We start from the raw sequence: 15,130 nt of genomic DNA, 5'->3' as shown, positions 1-15,130 counted from the left end.
AGAGGCCCGATGGCTAAGAGCATCCCTTGCGCCACGTACTGCGTACCTGATGCATATCATCCACGCCACACTCACCGAGTGTACCCCGCTGGCACCTCGTATCCAATGGCAGAGCAGTAAGCTACAGCCGGTGTAGACAGACGAAGGTCTGGCTGCCGCGCTATGGCATGCTTGGAAATGGGCGGCCAGGATACCGAGCGTCCCATTCGACGTCTCCAAGATGCGACATCGCGACAAGTGTCCACGTGCCTGATCACCCTTGCATTTGGTAAAAGAGTGGTGTGGTGTGGCCGGCTTGAAGAGGGAAGAATCAAAGCTGAGGCTGCGATGCTGTATGTACCCATTACACGGTTTGGTTTGGTTGCAGCAAGGCGCTAGGCCATGAAAGGCGGTGCTACAACGGGATTTAGAAAGCGCAACGTTCGTTCAGGCCGAAGACTATTCCGCCATCTCCCGCTGGTGAGACAATGTCAAGGAACTTGGGACGAGACAGCTGCTTCTCAATCGGACTTGGAAAATAAGGCGGACACTGGGGTCTTAGACACAAGGGCATTGGCAACAGGAGTAAATTGGGGGCCATGAGACGTAGCAGTAGAATATGCATGAGACAAGTGATTGCGTTGCTGTGATTGCTCCGGCGTGTGACTCTCGCTTCCAAAGCCGAGCAAGTCGGGCATAACGCCGCTCATAGCACGAAATAGTCTGCTCGCTTGCTCAACATTGGTGAGCATCCCGGTTCACACCAGAGTTCATATTTTGGCTGCAAGACGCGGCAAGCTTCTAATTTCACTCAACACGCCGTGTCTCGGACGCAGCTTGATACGTGTATCTGCGGATGATTATTAAATTAGTCGCCCACAATAACATCATACATTCGTTGGCAAGCAGACTTGAAGTTACCTTGTAATGGCTAGTGAGGCCACTAAGAGACTTGAGAAAGCAAGCTGTGAATGCACATAGATTAGACACCACCCTTAACCAACGGCCGCATACTCGCCTTGCCCAGGGACCATCCAAAGCAGTAAAAAAAAAAAAAAAAGACAATCCAGGTTTTATGAAACAGGCAGTCATAAAGTGAGAATGAAGGCAGTGTTTAAGTATAATTGAAAGTCTAGTTTTGGGGGGGATAATTATAATTACATTTCAGGTTTCAAAATCATAGCAATGTCTCAGGCACTTCCTCCAGGGCGAGCTTGCACCGCTCTAGAAACAGCTCGGCCCTGGCTTTCTCTTCCTTGGGTACAAGTAAACTGAAGGTGTGAATGTCGTCGGCAACGAGCCTAGCATCTGGCCTAGGGGCGGGCCGTTGAGCTGAAGGAGAGCTGGTCTTTTTGGCAGAGCCAGTCAAGATGTCAATAATGTCGGATTTTTTAGCGGATGTACGCCGAGAGGTCGCATATGAGAAGTCAGGAATGGTGGGAACATATGACCCCTGAGAGTATTTGTTGGCCTTGGCCTTGCCTAGACCAAGAACCTCGTCAAACAGCTCATTCGTGGTTGGCTGGCGGGGCACGACAGGCAGACGGCCATTCGCAAATGCAGTAGCTTTGGAGATGAATGTGTTTATTGACACAGAGACATCAGCAGAATCCTGGAGCCGTCTCTGCAGCTGGGCTACGTTTTCCAATGAGATGGGGAGCTCCACAAGGACCTTTTCCGGCTTGGGCGCAGCTTTGGGGGCCTTGGCCTCTGATGCTTCGGGGGCCTTAGCCGATTTCTTTTCAGCTACCTTGATGTTGCTCAAATCCAAATGAGCCAGCTTGGCCAGATGCGAGGACACAGTGGCGGGTCGGTCGGCGTTAATAGCACCAATGTAGGCCAGGACGTCGCCCTTCAGCAGTCTTCCGCTGGGTCCTGTGCCCTTGATCTTGCTCACGTCCTCTTTGCTGAGGCCATGCTCATGCACGAGAAGGCCAACTGAAGGAAGCAGCGGGTAGCTGTGCTCGTATGTTCCGCTGGCAGCAGATTCAGGTTTTTTGGCGGGCTTTCCAGCAGCCTTTGGCTCCTCCTTCTGCGAAGCTGGGGCTGCTGCGGGCTGTGAACTGGTCTTGGGCTGCTCATCCGCGGGCAACTCCAGAGCGCTGATATCATCTCCGGCATCGGCCAGGACGGCAATGCGCGTGCCCACCTGGACTCCTTTGCTGCCATCCTGAGAGACGATTTTCATCATGATGCCGTCATCCTGGGCTTCGACGTCCATCGTGGCCTTGTCCGTTTCGATCTCGAGTAAGACGTCGCCGGCGCTGAAGGCATCGCCCTCCTTGACCTTCCAGCTAGCGATGTTTCCCTCTGTCATTGTCGGGGAGAGGGCCGGCATGGTGAAATTCTGGGCAGCGAGGCATCGTGAAGAAGTCGTGAAACCTGTACAAGGCGCCCAATCATGTCAGCTACACTCTCTCCTCGTATATTCAAACGTATATTCTCTCGTCATCCACGCCCTGGTGGGGAGCTGCGCGCGGCAACTGGCAGGATGCATACCGCGAGAAGTCGCCCGGCCGCCTGCGAGACGGGCTGAGATGCGGCACGCCGCCGCGAATGAAGCCATTGAAGCTCAATTGAGCGCAGAGAGGCAGACGCGGGTTTGGTTGGTGATGCTCGAGCGAAACAGTGTTCTACTGGCCACAGATGAGAGCTTTCTTTGCTGTTGGGAATCGGCCCTGCTGGAAAGCGTGCACAGACCAACCAACTTTTTTTGGTGGGGTGCCATGCACGCAAAAAATATATGTGGGCAGGATTAGGAGGTTCTTGCTGCATGCAGGCAGCGCAGCGGACTGAGCCTACAATTTACGAAAAGAAAAAAAGAGAGAGAAAAAAAGAATCTATAGCATAATTTGGCGATCAAGTTTCTTGAGATGACTCTTCTATGGCTGACTACTGGATATGCCTACTCTTGTTCAATGTGCTGCGCTGCAACCTTGAGGCCTCAATGCACCGGATATAAGGCGCATACCTTGTATCCACAACAGCTAGCGTCGAACGTTGGTGTTTCCCAAAGACATCAGCGCCAATGCCGAAGCCACAGCAAAACTAGGTACCGGCCTAACGGCTTATCTTAGCGCATGGGCATAGATACGCCGATTACTGGGGGTCGACTGATAATTCTCTGTAAGTGGTTGCTTGGAGAATGATGCTGCGATAGGTTCGCCAAAACAGCAATTGCAAGTGATGGCCGCCGCTTTATGACACTGGAACCCGATCCGCCCTTAGAAAAGCAGCTTCTTCTTTCCAAGTTGACGGCACAGAACTACTCACTGTTGCAACTCTAGCATGGCGAGCTTCGCGAGAGGCTTTCGCCTCGTCCACTGCCCATGGGCCACCTTGACTCCACGAAATGCTCTCCCACACGTCTCCTCCTCCGCTCAGTCCCGATTCTTTACAACTTCGCTTCGGCTGCGAGCATCTACAGCGCCGAAACCCCAGCCTCAGCTCCGTAGAGATGTCACCCCGAAATCGACAGCGAGCCAGCCGAGTTCTTCTCCACTCCCCTCAGCGTCACTGGCTCCCAGCCGATATGCCTTTGTCAAGAGCTTGGCTTCCAAGCCCACCCCAACTCTGCTGTACGAGGCGCCTTCACATTTTTGGTTCTACTTTGGATGCTGGTCGAGCGGTTTAACCATCATCACTTGGACGGTGCTGACGGGCCCGACTGCCGTCCAGCAGCCAGAAGGCGTCCCGGTGTGGGTTGGCTATACTCTTGGCGCCTCATATGCCCTGCTTGGAGCCATGGGCTTCTATCTTCTTTCCAAAACTCCCAACATTGTTAGCAGCATCCGCGTGCTGCCACCAGTTCAAGCGGCCGGCCAAACTACTGCTCGGCCAGGCATAGCCTCTGCTGTGCCCCAGCTGGAAGTCAAGGTCAAGCGCATGCTTCCCATTCTGAAGCCCAAGGTTATCACGACACCACTTGATAATGTCGCGCTGAAAACTCGATTCTCGCTTCCAAGCGAATATGTACCGGAGCTGAGACGAATCGAAAAGCAGCTTGAAGAAGAGGCTCGCAAGAGAGCGCTGTGGAAGTTCGACACCGAGCATCTCCTCACCATGCCTTTCCGGAGGATCGGCCGTGCGTTTAAGAATATGTTTAATGGTGTTAGAGCGGCATGGACCGATGTGGGATACGGCATCATCAAGGTGGACGGAAAGCAGTACAAGGTGGATGTTACCAGAGGGTACGCCCACGATGGATTCCGAACACTGGAGCGAATTGTAAATGTAGGCTGGAAATGATTGGGGGGAAAAGAGCACAACGAATGCATGTACAGTAGGTATACAAATATATAAATAAATAAATAAATAAATTAGTAAATATCACAAGACAAAAAGCATCAGTTCGATTATGCTGTATATAAATAAGTCCTTGGTAAGTAAGTCGACACGTCGTCTACTAGGGGAAAAAAAAAAATCTCCTACAATTTAAGCTCCTTGACCACGTCGATGTCGCTCCAATACTCACATCGCTGTCTCAACTTCTCCATTGCAAACAGCGGGTTGGCTTGCGGCCCTTCTATGTATGAAATGCCCTCATTTGGTCCTCCGGCAATGAATACCTTCACCTGTCCTTGCCTCTCAAAGGCTGGAGCGAATCCCTGAAACGTATTGCGGCCCGGCAGACCCGGCTTCCCAACGCTGGCAAAAGTCGACCAGGACCTTGAGGCTCTAACTTGGAGCTCGTAATCAGAAGGCGAAGGGCTGAATGGGAGCCCGCTGACGTTGTAGTGCGAGAGGTTGCCAAAGATGTAGGCGAATTCGGACGTGTGAACGGTGCCCATGCCGGCCGGGTGGCCAAGATGCTCCAGGATAGGATCCAAAATGGTCTGGTTCCATTCGTAAAAATAGATGCTATTTTTATTGATGGTGAGATATTTGGCAAAAGAGTATGGCTGGCACGTCATGAGAATGTCTCGAAATATCCTGGCGGTGCGATAGAATTCTCTCGAAAGGTTATTGTTCGCGTCAAAGTCCTTTATAGGATAAAGCGACAAAAGAGCATGGAGATGATCGGTTGATAAATTTGGTAAATATCTGGTGATGAAATGTCGAGTATCATCGGCGGTTGAGATGCTCGTATTGGTAAAGAGGGTAAGATCGTCGCGGCACCAGCCCATCATAATGGCGAGATTCTGGGCGAATTTCTTGTGATAAATAAGCGTTGAGGGATGATCTGGTATGTAGTCACCGTCCACTGCAGGAAGCCAAATATCTCCAATATTCACATCCGTTCGATAAGTCGCAATCGTAGCGCCAAGCACTGCTTGCATATCGTGATCGCGAAGGCATGAAACGGTTTCAGCTGAGTGTAAATCGGTTTTATTGCATCCAACTAAGTCGACAACGGCCCTCGTGGCGTCCAATGTGTAATTGGCTGTGATTCCGGGCTCCATCGCCTGGCTCTGACAAATGGCTCGCTGGAAGGGAACAGGTTTCGTGCCGCCGTAGGACAAAATATGAGCGCCTACAGCAAGACCTATATTGGCGCAGATATTAGTATGGGAATTCGCATTTGTGCTATATCTGAGGAAGGTCGGCCAACATGCCTCCAGAAGATTGCCCAAAGATGGTGACTTTGTCAGGGTTTCCACCAAAGTACGCGATATTTTCTCGAACCCATTCCATGGCCAGGCGTTGATCTCTCAAACCAGCATTTTCAGATCCTTCTGCCCTAAGTGCCGAGGTCTGCGCGAATCCGAAAACTGTTTTCAAGTGGTAATTCCTCCGTTAGCTCCAACTCAGCCTGTGTGCTTCAAATATGCTAACCAAGACTCACTCCCAAGGCGGTAGTTCATGCTGACATGTATGACCGGAAGCTTGTTCTTGACCGATTCAAGGATCAGGCCGTCTGGAGATGTTGTAATCTCGCTGTTTGAGCCGGCCCAGAAGCTGCCGCCATGGATATATACCATAACAGGAAGAAGGGCATTGGCCTTTGTTCCTTGCGGCCTGGCGATATTCAGGTTTAAACAGTCTTCTGAAATACTGGTGATATTTGTCAAGGATAAGGGCACATTCAAGCTTCCCAGGGGCTGGGGACAAGCCGGGCCATATGAATCTGCCTGAACAGTACTTTCAGGGGCGGGTATATGAGGTCGAGGAGGTTTGAACCGCCAATTACCACCGGTGTCTTCCCCGTATTGAATATTCAAGAACACCTCGACACCATTACGGTGGATGCCATGGTAGGTCACACGCACTCCAGGGATGGTTGCTGTAGGAGGCATAGCGGAAACGCCTGTGTAGGCCATGATGCCGAGCATGGCAAGCATATAACGTATCAACGCCATGGCTGTGACGCGCTCAATGAGGCAAAAGTGCGATCTCGGGACAACCCGGGGAACCAGCTGAAATGTGAAAAGGAAGATTGATTTAAAGGTCTTACATGGCGGTAAGAACTTAAAATCAATCCGGCATTGGATCCATGCGAGGTTACTATCTGGGGCTACTCCGTATGATGTATTTGGAAGTCGAGTTCTTGTGGAACTATGAGATGGTGGATCGTCAGGGCACCGCGTATAAGGTAGCTAAAAGTACATGTACCTGCTAATTCTAGCAAAGTACTATCTAATACACATCAGCTAGACGAGCTAAATGTAATTGATGAACCCGGTGTGTCGCAGTAAATATGTTACTTTGATGTTCTTTTATTATGTCAAGTCCGGGAGTGTCTTAAGATTGTACACGCCGCACGTAAAAGTACCTACTAGTATGTACGACTGCACTAATCTGAGACAGACTCTGGAGTAGCATCGATATAATACCTGTATGCAGAAAGTAAGAGTGCATGTGATGTCTGGAGGCGCCTATGCAAACTTAATAGGACAGGACACAGCACAAGCTACATATAATACGATCAACGGTCGAGCATTCCCTGCATGATGCACAGGGGAATTAGCCCTCATCTATGATTATAGGTGCCGCAATTTTACCTTCAAGTGTCTATTTTATACGAAAGTTCTCTTCCCTTTCATACTTTTGCCAACGCTTAGGTGCAGAAGGGGCTTCTGAGGCGATGCGTAGAGTGCATATAATGGAACGACGAATATTAGGCCTCAGAGACTCTCTTCTCCGCTTTCAACTTACTCCTTTATGCCCATTATCTAAACTCACCCCTAGCAGGAAAAAAAGCTGCAAACAATATCCATCCATCGCGGCTCTTCCTTGGCGATCGAATAAAGTACACACCATACGATTGCCCAAAGATGGAGCTCTGAGACCCAGAATTCAACCGTAATAGGCACTACCAATAAGTTAAATACATGTACATACATGTAAATATAGCTCCGCTTCGTAGGGCTGCTATTACCTACTAGGTACCAGATCTACCGATTTCACAAGGTTTACAATTATGAGCAGATCACCCGATCGCTCTCGCCCCCACCTCGATTTACCATCAAGAAGCCTCGCGCTGTAGGTACTTGGTAATGATGATGGGCGGTGGCCTTGGAGGATCTGTAGATTTTGTTGTTCTTTGTTTTGAAGCTGCGCTAGCAAGGAGTAGGCGATATAGGTAAGCGAGGGTCATGAAGGGTATTTTGCATAGGTGTCTCGCAACATGCATACTGTCCGTCTGCTATCTCGAAACAGAAGGTAATTACGGCAAAATCAGATTATGTACTTTACCTTCCACCACTTCCGAATGTACGCAATCGCATCTTGAGCTCCTACAGCGAAGATGCCGCATGCACCGCTAGACACAAGCTGGAGTAGCTCCAGGCGATAGAAACTGCGTACCTAGCTCAATATAGGATGCTGGCTAGGACCGCTTCAGAGCTGCTTGATAGGGTACATGAATTGTAGTCACGAGCCAGGAAGAGCCGAAGTGTCTGGGAGAACAGAAAGCCGAAATACTTAGTCAGTGTGGCAAAGAGCTCTGCTTCACTTGATATGACATGGCATGGCATGGTGGCGTATGTGAATCGGTGCTGGTTCAGTCATGTATTCAAAGAGCAAGCTGAGCTCTGGCTGGCTTGTCTCTTCTCTACTCTTCTCTCTCCCGACCGCTTTTCCATCCCCCCCTCCGCTGCTAATGCGCTGGTATCTTAGCCGAATCAGTCTCATGCGTGTGAGTGGAGGTGTGAGTGCCGGCGCTCTCTCAACAGCTGCCGAGAGGGCGCCTACGCGCTGATACTACCTGGCAAGGATTCAGTACTCCATACTCCATAGACCGTTTGATCATCCATGCGGCATACTTGTAGCTTCATGTAAGGGACACCGACCTGCGAGCCGCCTATGAGGCCATTGCTTACCTCGCTGCCTAGCTGTTTCTCGTATCTCTGTACCAGCACGCCGCTGTTGCGAGCGCGAGTCAGTCCAGAGCCAGTCCAAAAGACCGTCGTCTCGTCGATGCTGCTTCTCTGGGTGACGTGGCTGGCCGCAGGATTCGCCGCTGGAATTGGCGTCGCTGGGTGCGATGCGTCACTAGAGTCGCAGTCGCGTAATGCAATACACATGTCTGTTGTTAAGAAAAAGAAAAAAAAGAAAAAAAATAGAGAAAATAAAATAAAGAACAAAAAATGCCCGTACATGGTGGCATGCATCCTTTGCAGCCCCTCCAAGACAGACAGGCCACTTTGCTTCGTACATGTACATATGCACCGTGTGTGTGTATGCACATGCATAATACGTGTAGGCAGTAGAGCAGTCCAACTGATCAACACGACATGGTAGCAGTTTGACGTGGGTGCGATCGCCTTTCTGAGGAGCTTTTCTGAGCAGCTTTACTTGGATCGTTTCTTCATCGTGTTATTCCCGAGCCCGCAAACCTTGGGGCAATTTGCAACAGAATCTTGAATATAAGGGCACAAACTGTGGCGCGAAACTCTGAAACTCTCAGTCACCACTGAAACCAGGAGACATCACAACTGCCGGCTTTTAACCTTTCTTCTCCATCTCTCGCTTTCGTTTGTTCCCATCACATTAGCCTCGTGTCTTGACATCGAAGCTTCAAAATGCCGGCTCCGACGGAATGGCTAAAGGTTCATGCTGCTCCGATTGGAGCAACTGTGCAGGGCGAAGACTATGACAGAGACGACGTGGATTATCTGATTGCCTATCTTGAAGGAAATATAACGGCTGAGGAGGCTGCGCTGTCCATAACCGAAGATTTGGTCAACGAGATTAAACCACCTACTGAACTATACCGCTTTATGGGATTGCTTTGCGAAGCCCTGGTAGAATTGAAAAACGACCGAGAAAGGCTGCTGGAGCTCCTTGAAGCCATCAAGAGAATTGCGCCTGAAGAGATCAACTGGTCTGCTCTACCGGGACTTCTTCCCATGTGGAGCGACCTATATCGGCTCCATACCCGTGGTCCCAATGGCTGGGAGGTAATAGGAGAGCCGCTACCCGACACCAAGAAAGTTGAGCTGCGCCGGCGTTATGCAGAAATCGGCACGGTCGAAGCCACGCTATACGTTCGAGGACTCGGCGGCGTAACGGAGAATTGGGGGTATGAGCTGTTGAATTTGGCCTGCTTGAGACGTCCAGGCCTTGACGTTGTCATCGGCGAGATACACGCATGGCTTACTGTTGCCGGGGCAAGGCTGCTAAAAGATTTGGATCCAGATGAAGTGAGGAACTGGCCTAGGCCGGTGGTGGGAGGGCAGCCCGGGCAGCGGCTTTCGGTTGAGGCGACAATGGCACAACATTGGGAGGCTTGGAGACGATCGCTGTTGCAAGTTAGCGAAGAGAAAGATTTCCTGACTGATGAGGCAAAACGGCTTGCAAGAGAGTGCCATGTGATGATGCAAAGGCCAGGTCAGGCACGATAATGATCAATGCTAATAGATGAGGTGGATAACTTGATATAAACGCACAGACACAGGACATGGAAGGAGAGTAGAGACAATCTAATAATGGCTGCTTGAAAAAGGAAAATGAAAATAAAAGCTAGATTAATTCATCATACACACACACACACACACACACACATATATATATATATATGATCTTGCTTGATGCGGGCTACTGCCAAGTATAGAGCTGGTAGGGTACTAAGGTATATCATTCCTTTCTAAAGATTTTTCGCCATTCCCAGGTTGAAATAACGCATTTGATGCATGACTGGCACCACACGGAGATGTAGATGACTATCTATTTCAACTGTATTGTGGTATGAGCCATTGCCTTGAGTGCCTCTTCATGGTTCCATTTGAGTATCACAGAGATGTGGCCTTGATCCACAATTGCCGCGAGCTATTAATCTTTCTTCTTGCCATCAGTCAAACAGGTACCTACTAGTAGTTTCGAAGCATCCAGAGCTACTGATGAACTGATGATCATATCAACGGGGTACATCGCGCAGCAACAACCATCATGCTAATGCACAAATCGTATGAAAGACTACAACCGCAGATATGCACTACCAGTCATTGCCTCCGTAGCACACGAGGAATTGCCACAGGCTAAAAGAGAAGCTCATAATGCTGCATTACCAAGCCACTGTATGTCGATGGTCTAATCCTTTTGTCCGATGTTCGCAAAGCCATCGCCCTGTGTGCCTACAGGCCAGCTACTACAGTAGCTCACTCACGGTCGTAACACTTACACCGCCGCCAAGGCCGCGCCGCGGGGTGATTTGTCGGTCAAGGATATACTTGTAGATAAGCTTCAATGTTAATATAGCCCCTTGTAAGAGCCAGTACAAGATATGAGTGTCAGCAACAGCAATACAGATGTATTGAACGCGTGATTCTGATCCTCCCATGCCAAAATGCACATTCATGTCAAATAGAAAACGGTTACTAGCTTCCACTGTATTATTACCCCACAAATGCCAATATAACAGGGCTCTCCACAGTTGGAGTCATATATGCGGAGGTCGGGGATGGGGATGTTATTTGATTCATCCAGTTCTCTTCATTGATAATGGGTAAGCTGGTCACATAATTACCTATTATTAGCTGCTCTACAATATATCTTACATACTCCCAACCCGTTTTGCCGTAGGGAGTGTAGTCGCGCAGATCCAGGAACCGATTGCAAACTCTTACGCCACTTTTAACCCCGAAGCAGCTAAGCACCTTGGAAAACGTGGAGTTGCCAGCGAACTAGAGGTCCTAAAAGCAAACTACTATGTAGAAACGTTACAGCAATCCACTATGAAGATGGACAAGCGTCTTGGCTACACAAGTATGCTGGGGAGAGCTACGGGAGTACTATAAGTAGGTAATAGGACTAAGTATAATACGTGCAGATGACACCAATCGACTGGCCGGCGCCGACCGCCAAAGACATTGATCAACTGCGCAAAGGTAACATTGCTAAAAAATGCACTAATACCACTACTTTATCTTGCATGTCTAGGCAGGCTCTTGGAACCGCAGATTCGGGTTGAGGCGTCAGTCTTTCCGCTATTGGCTCCCAGATAGTGACAGCGGCACTTGTTGACTGACAGTAAGACACGGGCTTGTCATCCGTCTGTCAGGTCCTCGCCAATGACATGCCGTCCCTCCAGCAACCTGGCCATGCCGGCTTTCCTCGACCCCGGTCTAGCCAACAGCTTCAAGTTCCCACGTGGTTGTTACATCGCCGCTCAAGCTTCCAGAAAGCCAGCAACCCCCACACACCAGCTAGCTGCATGCGGTGATGACATCCATGCCCATAATAAGCTCCTATAAGAGCTTGGTCCCTGAGCTGTCAACATGTTTCTCCAGACACACCGGCTCCCGGACTCTCGAGCCTCTCCGGAGACAACAATCATCCCCCTTTGGACGGCCAGCAGCTTGACCGCCCTTCATGCGTGCCTCCAAAACCTGTGTCTGGCTGCTCTCGACCATTGGCGCTGTTGCGGCCAGCAGCACCTCGTCAACGGCCGGAGTCGAGTCTCTTGTCAAACGTCGTCTTCCGAACCACGCAAACTCCTTTGAATTTGCGCTTGAGCCGTCATCACATGCATCGCCTCTTACCAATGATAGCTATACGGTCTCCTCAACAAAGCATGGAAAGATTCGAATTGAGGGCACCACAACGAGTGCCTTGCTGTCAGGGTGAGTCTCCTTGGAGTGAGCAGTTGAGCAGTCGGGTGGTGCTAATGAAATTTCAAGTCTTCACAAGTATCTGTCCAGCGAGGTAAATGTTGATATCTGGTGGTATATCGGAAGCCAGTTGGACCAAGCTCCGAGGAACTTGCCAAGGCTCAAATCTCCTCTCACAGGCACCAGCGTAGTTCCTTACCGCTATCACTGGAATACTGGTAGGCTCGACTTCTTGGGCGCCAATTACTCTTTGTAATGTAATGTAAAATTAACAGCGTCACACAGTCACGACTTCTTATACGAGTGCCTTCTGGTCATGGGAGGATTGGGAGACGCAGTTGGACTGGATGGCGCTTCGCGGAGTTAATCTGGCTCTTGCCTGGATCGGCGTCGAGAAGATTTTCATTGATGTCTTTACCGATATTGGCCTCAACGAGGAAGAGATCAATTCCTTCATCAGCGGACCTGCCTTCCTTGCATGGAATCACTTTGGAAATATTCAGGGTTCCTGGAACGGCAACATGCCTGACAATTGGGTAGACGATCAGTTCGCCTTGCAACTCCAGATCCTGGATCGCATGAAGGAACTCGGCATTACGCCCATTCTGCCGGCTTTCCCAGGATTCGTACCACGTAACATCTCTCGCGTGTTTCCGGGCATTTCTCTTTCCACGAGCCCTCTCTGGGAAAATTTTGCAGAAGATTTCAGTGCGGATACATATGTCAACCCCTTTGATCCGCACTTTACTCAACTCCAAAAACTCTTCATTGGCAAGCAGCAAGAACTATATGGCAATGTGACAAAGTTCTGGACCCTTGATCAGTTCAACGAAAACCAGCCACTCTCTAGCGATTTGGGCTACCTTCGAAATGTCAGTCAAAACACCTGGACTGCCCTCAAATCTGCCTCGCCGGACGCAATTTGGGTGATGCAAGCCTGGTTGTTTTCCGCAGACAGTGCATTCTGGACAAATGATGCCATTGAGGCTTTCTTGGGTGGTATCACGGAAGATTCAGACATGCTGCTTCTCGACTTATTCGCTGAATCAGCTCCTCAGTGGCTCCGTACCAACTCTTTCTACGGCAAGCCTTGGATCTGGTGCGAGCTTCATGACTATGGTGGCAACATGGGCTTATACGGCCAAATCGAGAACGTGACCATCAACGCTATGCAAGCTGTGCGAAACTCGAGCTCTCTTGTCGGATTTGGTCTGACCATGGAAGGCCAAGAGGGTAATGAGATCATGTATGACCTGCTGTTGGATCAAGCTTGGAGCTCTAAGCCCATCGACACCGAGACTTACTTCCATGACTGGGTCTCGGCCAGATATGGAACGGAAAATGTGAAGAGCTTGTATACCGGATGGGAGCTCCTCCGTCCTACCGTGTTTAATAACACAAACTTAAAGGTCAATGCTGTTCCCAAGTCAATCTTGGAGCTGATCCCCAACATCAACGGTCTCCTAGGCCGTGTCGGTCGCCATGGCACCACAATCACATACGATCCTGCTGTCATGGTTGAGGCCTGGGCAGAGCTCTTCAAAGCCGGCCTGGAAGATGTGAAGCTGTTTGGCAATCCCGCGTACCAGTACGATCTTGTCGACTGGACCCGTCAAGTTCTCGTCAACAATTTCGACGACCTCTACAAGGACCTTGTTACGGCATACAATAGCTCCGCAAGCGCCAGTGAGATTAGATCTCGCGGATCTAAGCTCACTGCTCTACTGAAGACTCTTGATGCAGTTCTTGCTACCAATGAGAATTTCCGACTCTCAACCTGGATTAACGCCGCTCGCGCAACCAACCCGTCAAACACGAGCTTCCTCGAGTACAACGCCCGCAACCAGGTCACTCTGTGGGGGCCTACTGGGCAAATTGAAGATTATGCATCAAAGCAGTGGGCTGGATTAGTTGGAGATTATTACCTCGGACGATGGGAACAATTTATCGACTACCTTGCGACAACCAAGCATTCAAACTACAACCAGACTGCCTTTTATCATAAATTGCAGGCTTGGGAGATACAATGGGGTAATCAGATCTCTGGCAAAAGCTCCAAGGCTACGAGCACAGGGGGCAACGGAGTCCAGGCCGTGCTGCAGACAACTATCAAAACCTGGGGCAACCTTTTTAAGCTTTAGAAACTTGATAGAGCCATAATAGCATAGTTACTTATAATTCCATAATGGAGCTATTTTTTTACAACAGCACCTGTTTTGATTTTATAAATACAATAGCTTACCTGAAGTAGCGATCTGACAGTATGTATGTGGCTAGCAGCAACGTATAGCCTAGTGCATCCTTGACACATCGCTAATGAAAAGGCGTTAGCTTGGACATCATGACGCGTGCCAATAGTAACTTAAATACAGATCTGCAATAGGGTAGACCATGTGATGAGTGCAGACCAGGCATTGTTGAACTCTTGTGTTCTCTTTACATATGGGCTCTAACTATGCTACAAACAGTCGGCCAACCAATCCCGCTCTAAGATGAAGTTTCCCGACACATGACAACGGTTAACAAGGGTACTGCATGAATGGCTACTAGGTCTGCGGAGTTGACTCTAAAAATACAGCTTATGATCATTCGCTGCATGGCAAGATGGTTGTAAGAATCAGACGGCTCAGACGGATACATGTATCCTAGAGTCGTGGCATTTCCGTCGGAACTACCTACTCATACTTGCAATTCGACTCGCAATCCAAAAGCTTACATGTACATCCCTCTATACATGTATTCGCCTGTCGTTATTTGGCCCACTCCACAACTTTGATAGCTGAAATGGATGCCAGAAGCAGTCACCAGACACTATGCTTGACGCAAAATCTACCCCGGCTGGTAGGATTCTAGCCTTGTGGTTCCAGCACGAGCAAGCATCTAACTTGATACAGCTACTGGTAGGGCGCACAAACATGTGTATCACGCCGGCTTGGGCAACTTTCTAGCAACCAAACCCGCACGGATATAATAAATTAATCCCAATCTTATTTTTATCTTCATTTATAGTACTTATGCATTTCAGCAAATATCGTGCAGGTTCTGAGAATTAGCTAGAAATCCTTCTTGTGGGGCACCCACTCGAAACACTTACACATGAAAAAGTGCGCCTTATTGCAATCCAGCAACACAGCCACGTATATACTGCACACCCCAATTGA

The 15,130-nt window shown here is 49.5% G+C and overlaps 6 protein-coding genes across 6 annotated transcripts; 3 read left to right on the top strand and 3 right to left on the bottom strand.

Moving 5' to 3' along the window:
* Positions 1 to 1,156: 1,156 nt before the first annotated feature.
* TrAFT101_004107 (uncharacterized protein) lies at positions 1,157 to 2,545 on the bottom strand (the record flags this gene model as incomplete). Its single annotated transcript, XM_024907263.2, has 2 exons — positions 1,157 to 2,361; positions 2,479 to 2,545. The coding sequence occupies 2 exons, from the start codon at positions 2,543 to 2,545 to the stop codon at positions 1,157 to 1,159; spliced, it is 1,272 nt and encodes a 423-aa protein (XP_024766123.2).
* TrAFT101_004106 (uncharacterized protein) lies at positions 2,223 to 4,313 on the top strand. The gene has a single exon (XM_024898895.2). The coding sequence runs from the start codon at positions 3,268 to 3,270 to the stop codon at positions 4,225 to 4,227; it is 960 nt and encodes a 319-aa protein (XP_024766124.1). The 5' UTR covers positions 2,223 to 3,267; the 3' UTR covers positions 4,228 to 4,313.
* Positions 4,271 to 6,451, bottom strand: TrAFT101_004105 (uncharacterized protein). The gene is made up of 3 exons (XM_024904813.2): positions 5,765 to 6,451; positions 5,535 to 5,690; positions 4,271 to 5,464 (listed from the first exon to the last, which is right to left on the bottom strand). Exons 1-3 carry the CDS (start codon positions 6,276 to 6,278, stop codon positions 4,407 to 4,409), a joined length of 1,728 nt encoding a protein of 575 aa, XP_024766125.1. The 5' UTR covers positions 6,279 to 6,451; the 3' UTR covers positions 4,271 to 4,406.
* A 458-nt stretch (positions 6,452 to 6,909) lies between these two features.
* TrAFT101_004104 (uncharacterized protein) lies at positions 6,910 to 8,454 on the bottom strand. The gene is made up of 3 exons (XM_066127073.1): positions 8,184 to 8,454; positions 7,298 to 8,125; positions 6,910 to 7,231 (listed from the first exon to the last, which is right to left on the bottom strand). Exons 1-2 carry the CDS (start codon positions 8,442 to 8,444, stop codon positions 8,087 to 8,089), a joined length of 300 nt encoding a protein of 99 aa, XP_065983181.1. The 5' UTR covers positions 8,445 to 8,454; the 3' UTR covers positions 6,910 to 7,231; positions 7,298 to 8,086.
* A 202-nt stretch (positions 8,455 to 8,656) lies between these two features.
* On the top strand, positions 8,657 to 9,992 carry TrAFT101_004103 (uncharacterized protein). The gene has a single exon (XM_024907264.2). It carries the CDS (start codon positions 8,943 to 8,945, stop codon positions 9,762 to 9,764), a length of 822 nt encoding a protein of 273 aa, XP_024766126.1. The 5' UTR covers positions 8,657 to 8,942; the 3' UTR covers positions 9,765 to 9,992.
* Positions 9,993 to 11,730: 1,738 nt separating this feature from the next.
* Positions 11,731 to 14,110, top strand: TrAFT101_004102 (uncharacterized protein; the record flags this gene model as incomplete). Its single annotated transcript, XM_024902232.2, has 3 exons — positions 11,731 to 11,981; positions 12,039 to 12,187; positions 12,255 to 14,110. 3 exons carry the CDS (start codon positions 11,731 to 11,733, stop codon positions 14,108 to 14,110), a joined length of 2,256 nt encoding a protein of 751 aa, XP_024766127.2.
* Between the last annotated feature and the right edge of the window lie 1,020 nt (positions 14,111 to 15,130).

Source organism: Trichoderma asperellum, chromosome 2 (genome assembly GCF_020647865.1).
Source record: "Trichoderma asperellum chromosome 2, complete sequence".
Lineage (NCBI taxonomy): Eukaryota > Fungi > Ascomycota > Sordariomycetes > Hypocreales > Hypocreaceae > Trichoderma > Trichoderma asperellum.
The sequence above is the reverse complement of the archived record's forward strand: the minus strand, read 5'-3'. Positions and strand labels throughout refer to the sequence as shown.

Excerpts from the sequence above, each read along its gene's own strand:
- TrAFT101_004105 (XM_024904813.2), bottom strand. The coding sequence starts at position 6,278 with ATGGCGTTGATACGTTATATGCTTGCCATGCTCGGCATCATGGCCTAC. Across the intron at positions 5,691-5,764 it reads CATGAACTACCGCCTTGGGA|TTTTCGGATTCGCGCAGACC; the intron begins GTGAGTCTTGGT and ends ACTTGAAAACAG. Across the intron at positions 5,465-5,534 it reads CTTTGGGCAATCTTCTGGAG|GTCTTGCTGTAGGCGCTCAT; the intron begins GCATGTTGGCCG and ends GCGCCAATATAG.
- TrAFT101_004103 (XM_024907264.2), top strand. The coding sequence starts at position 8,943 with ATGCCGGCTCCGACGGAATGGCTAAAGGTTCATGCTGCTCCGATTGGA.
- TrAFT101_004106 (XM_024898895.2), top strand. The coding sequence starts at position 3,268 with ATGGCGAGCTTCGCGAGAGGCTTTCGCCTCGTCCACTGCCCATGGGCC.
- TrAFT101_004104 (XM_066127073.1), bottom strand. The coding sequence starts at position 8,444 with ATGTGTATTGCATTACGCGACTGCGACTCTAGTGACGCATCGCACCCA. Across the intron at positions 8,126-8,183 it reads TCCCTTACATGAAGCTACAA|GTAGTATCAGCGCGTAGGCG; the intron begins GTATGCCGCATG and ends AATCCTTGCCAG.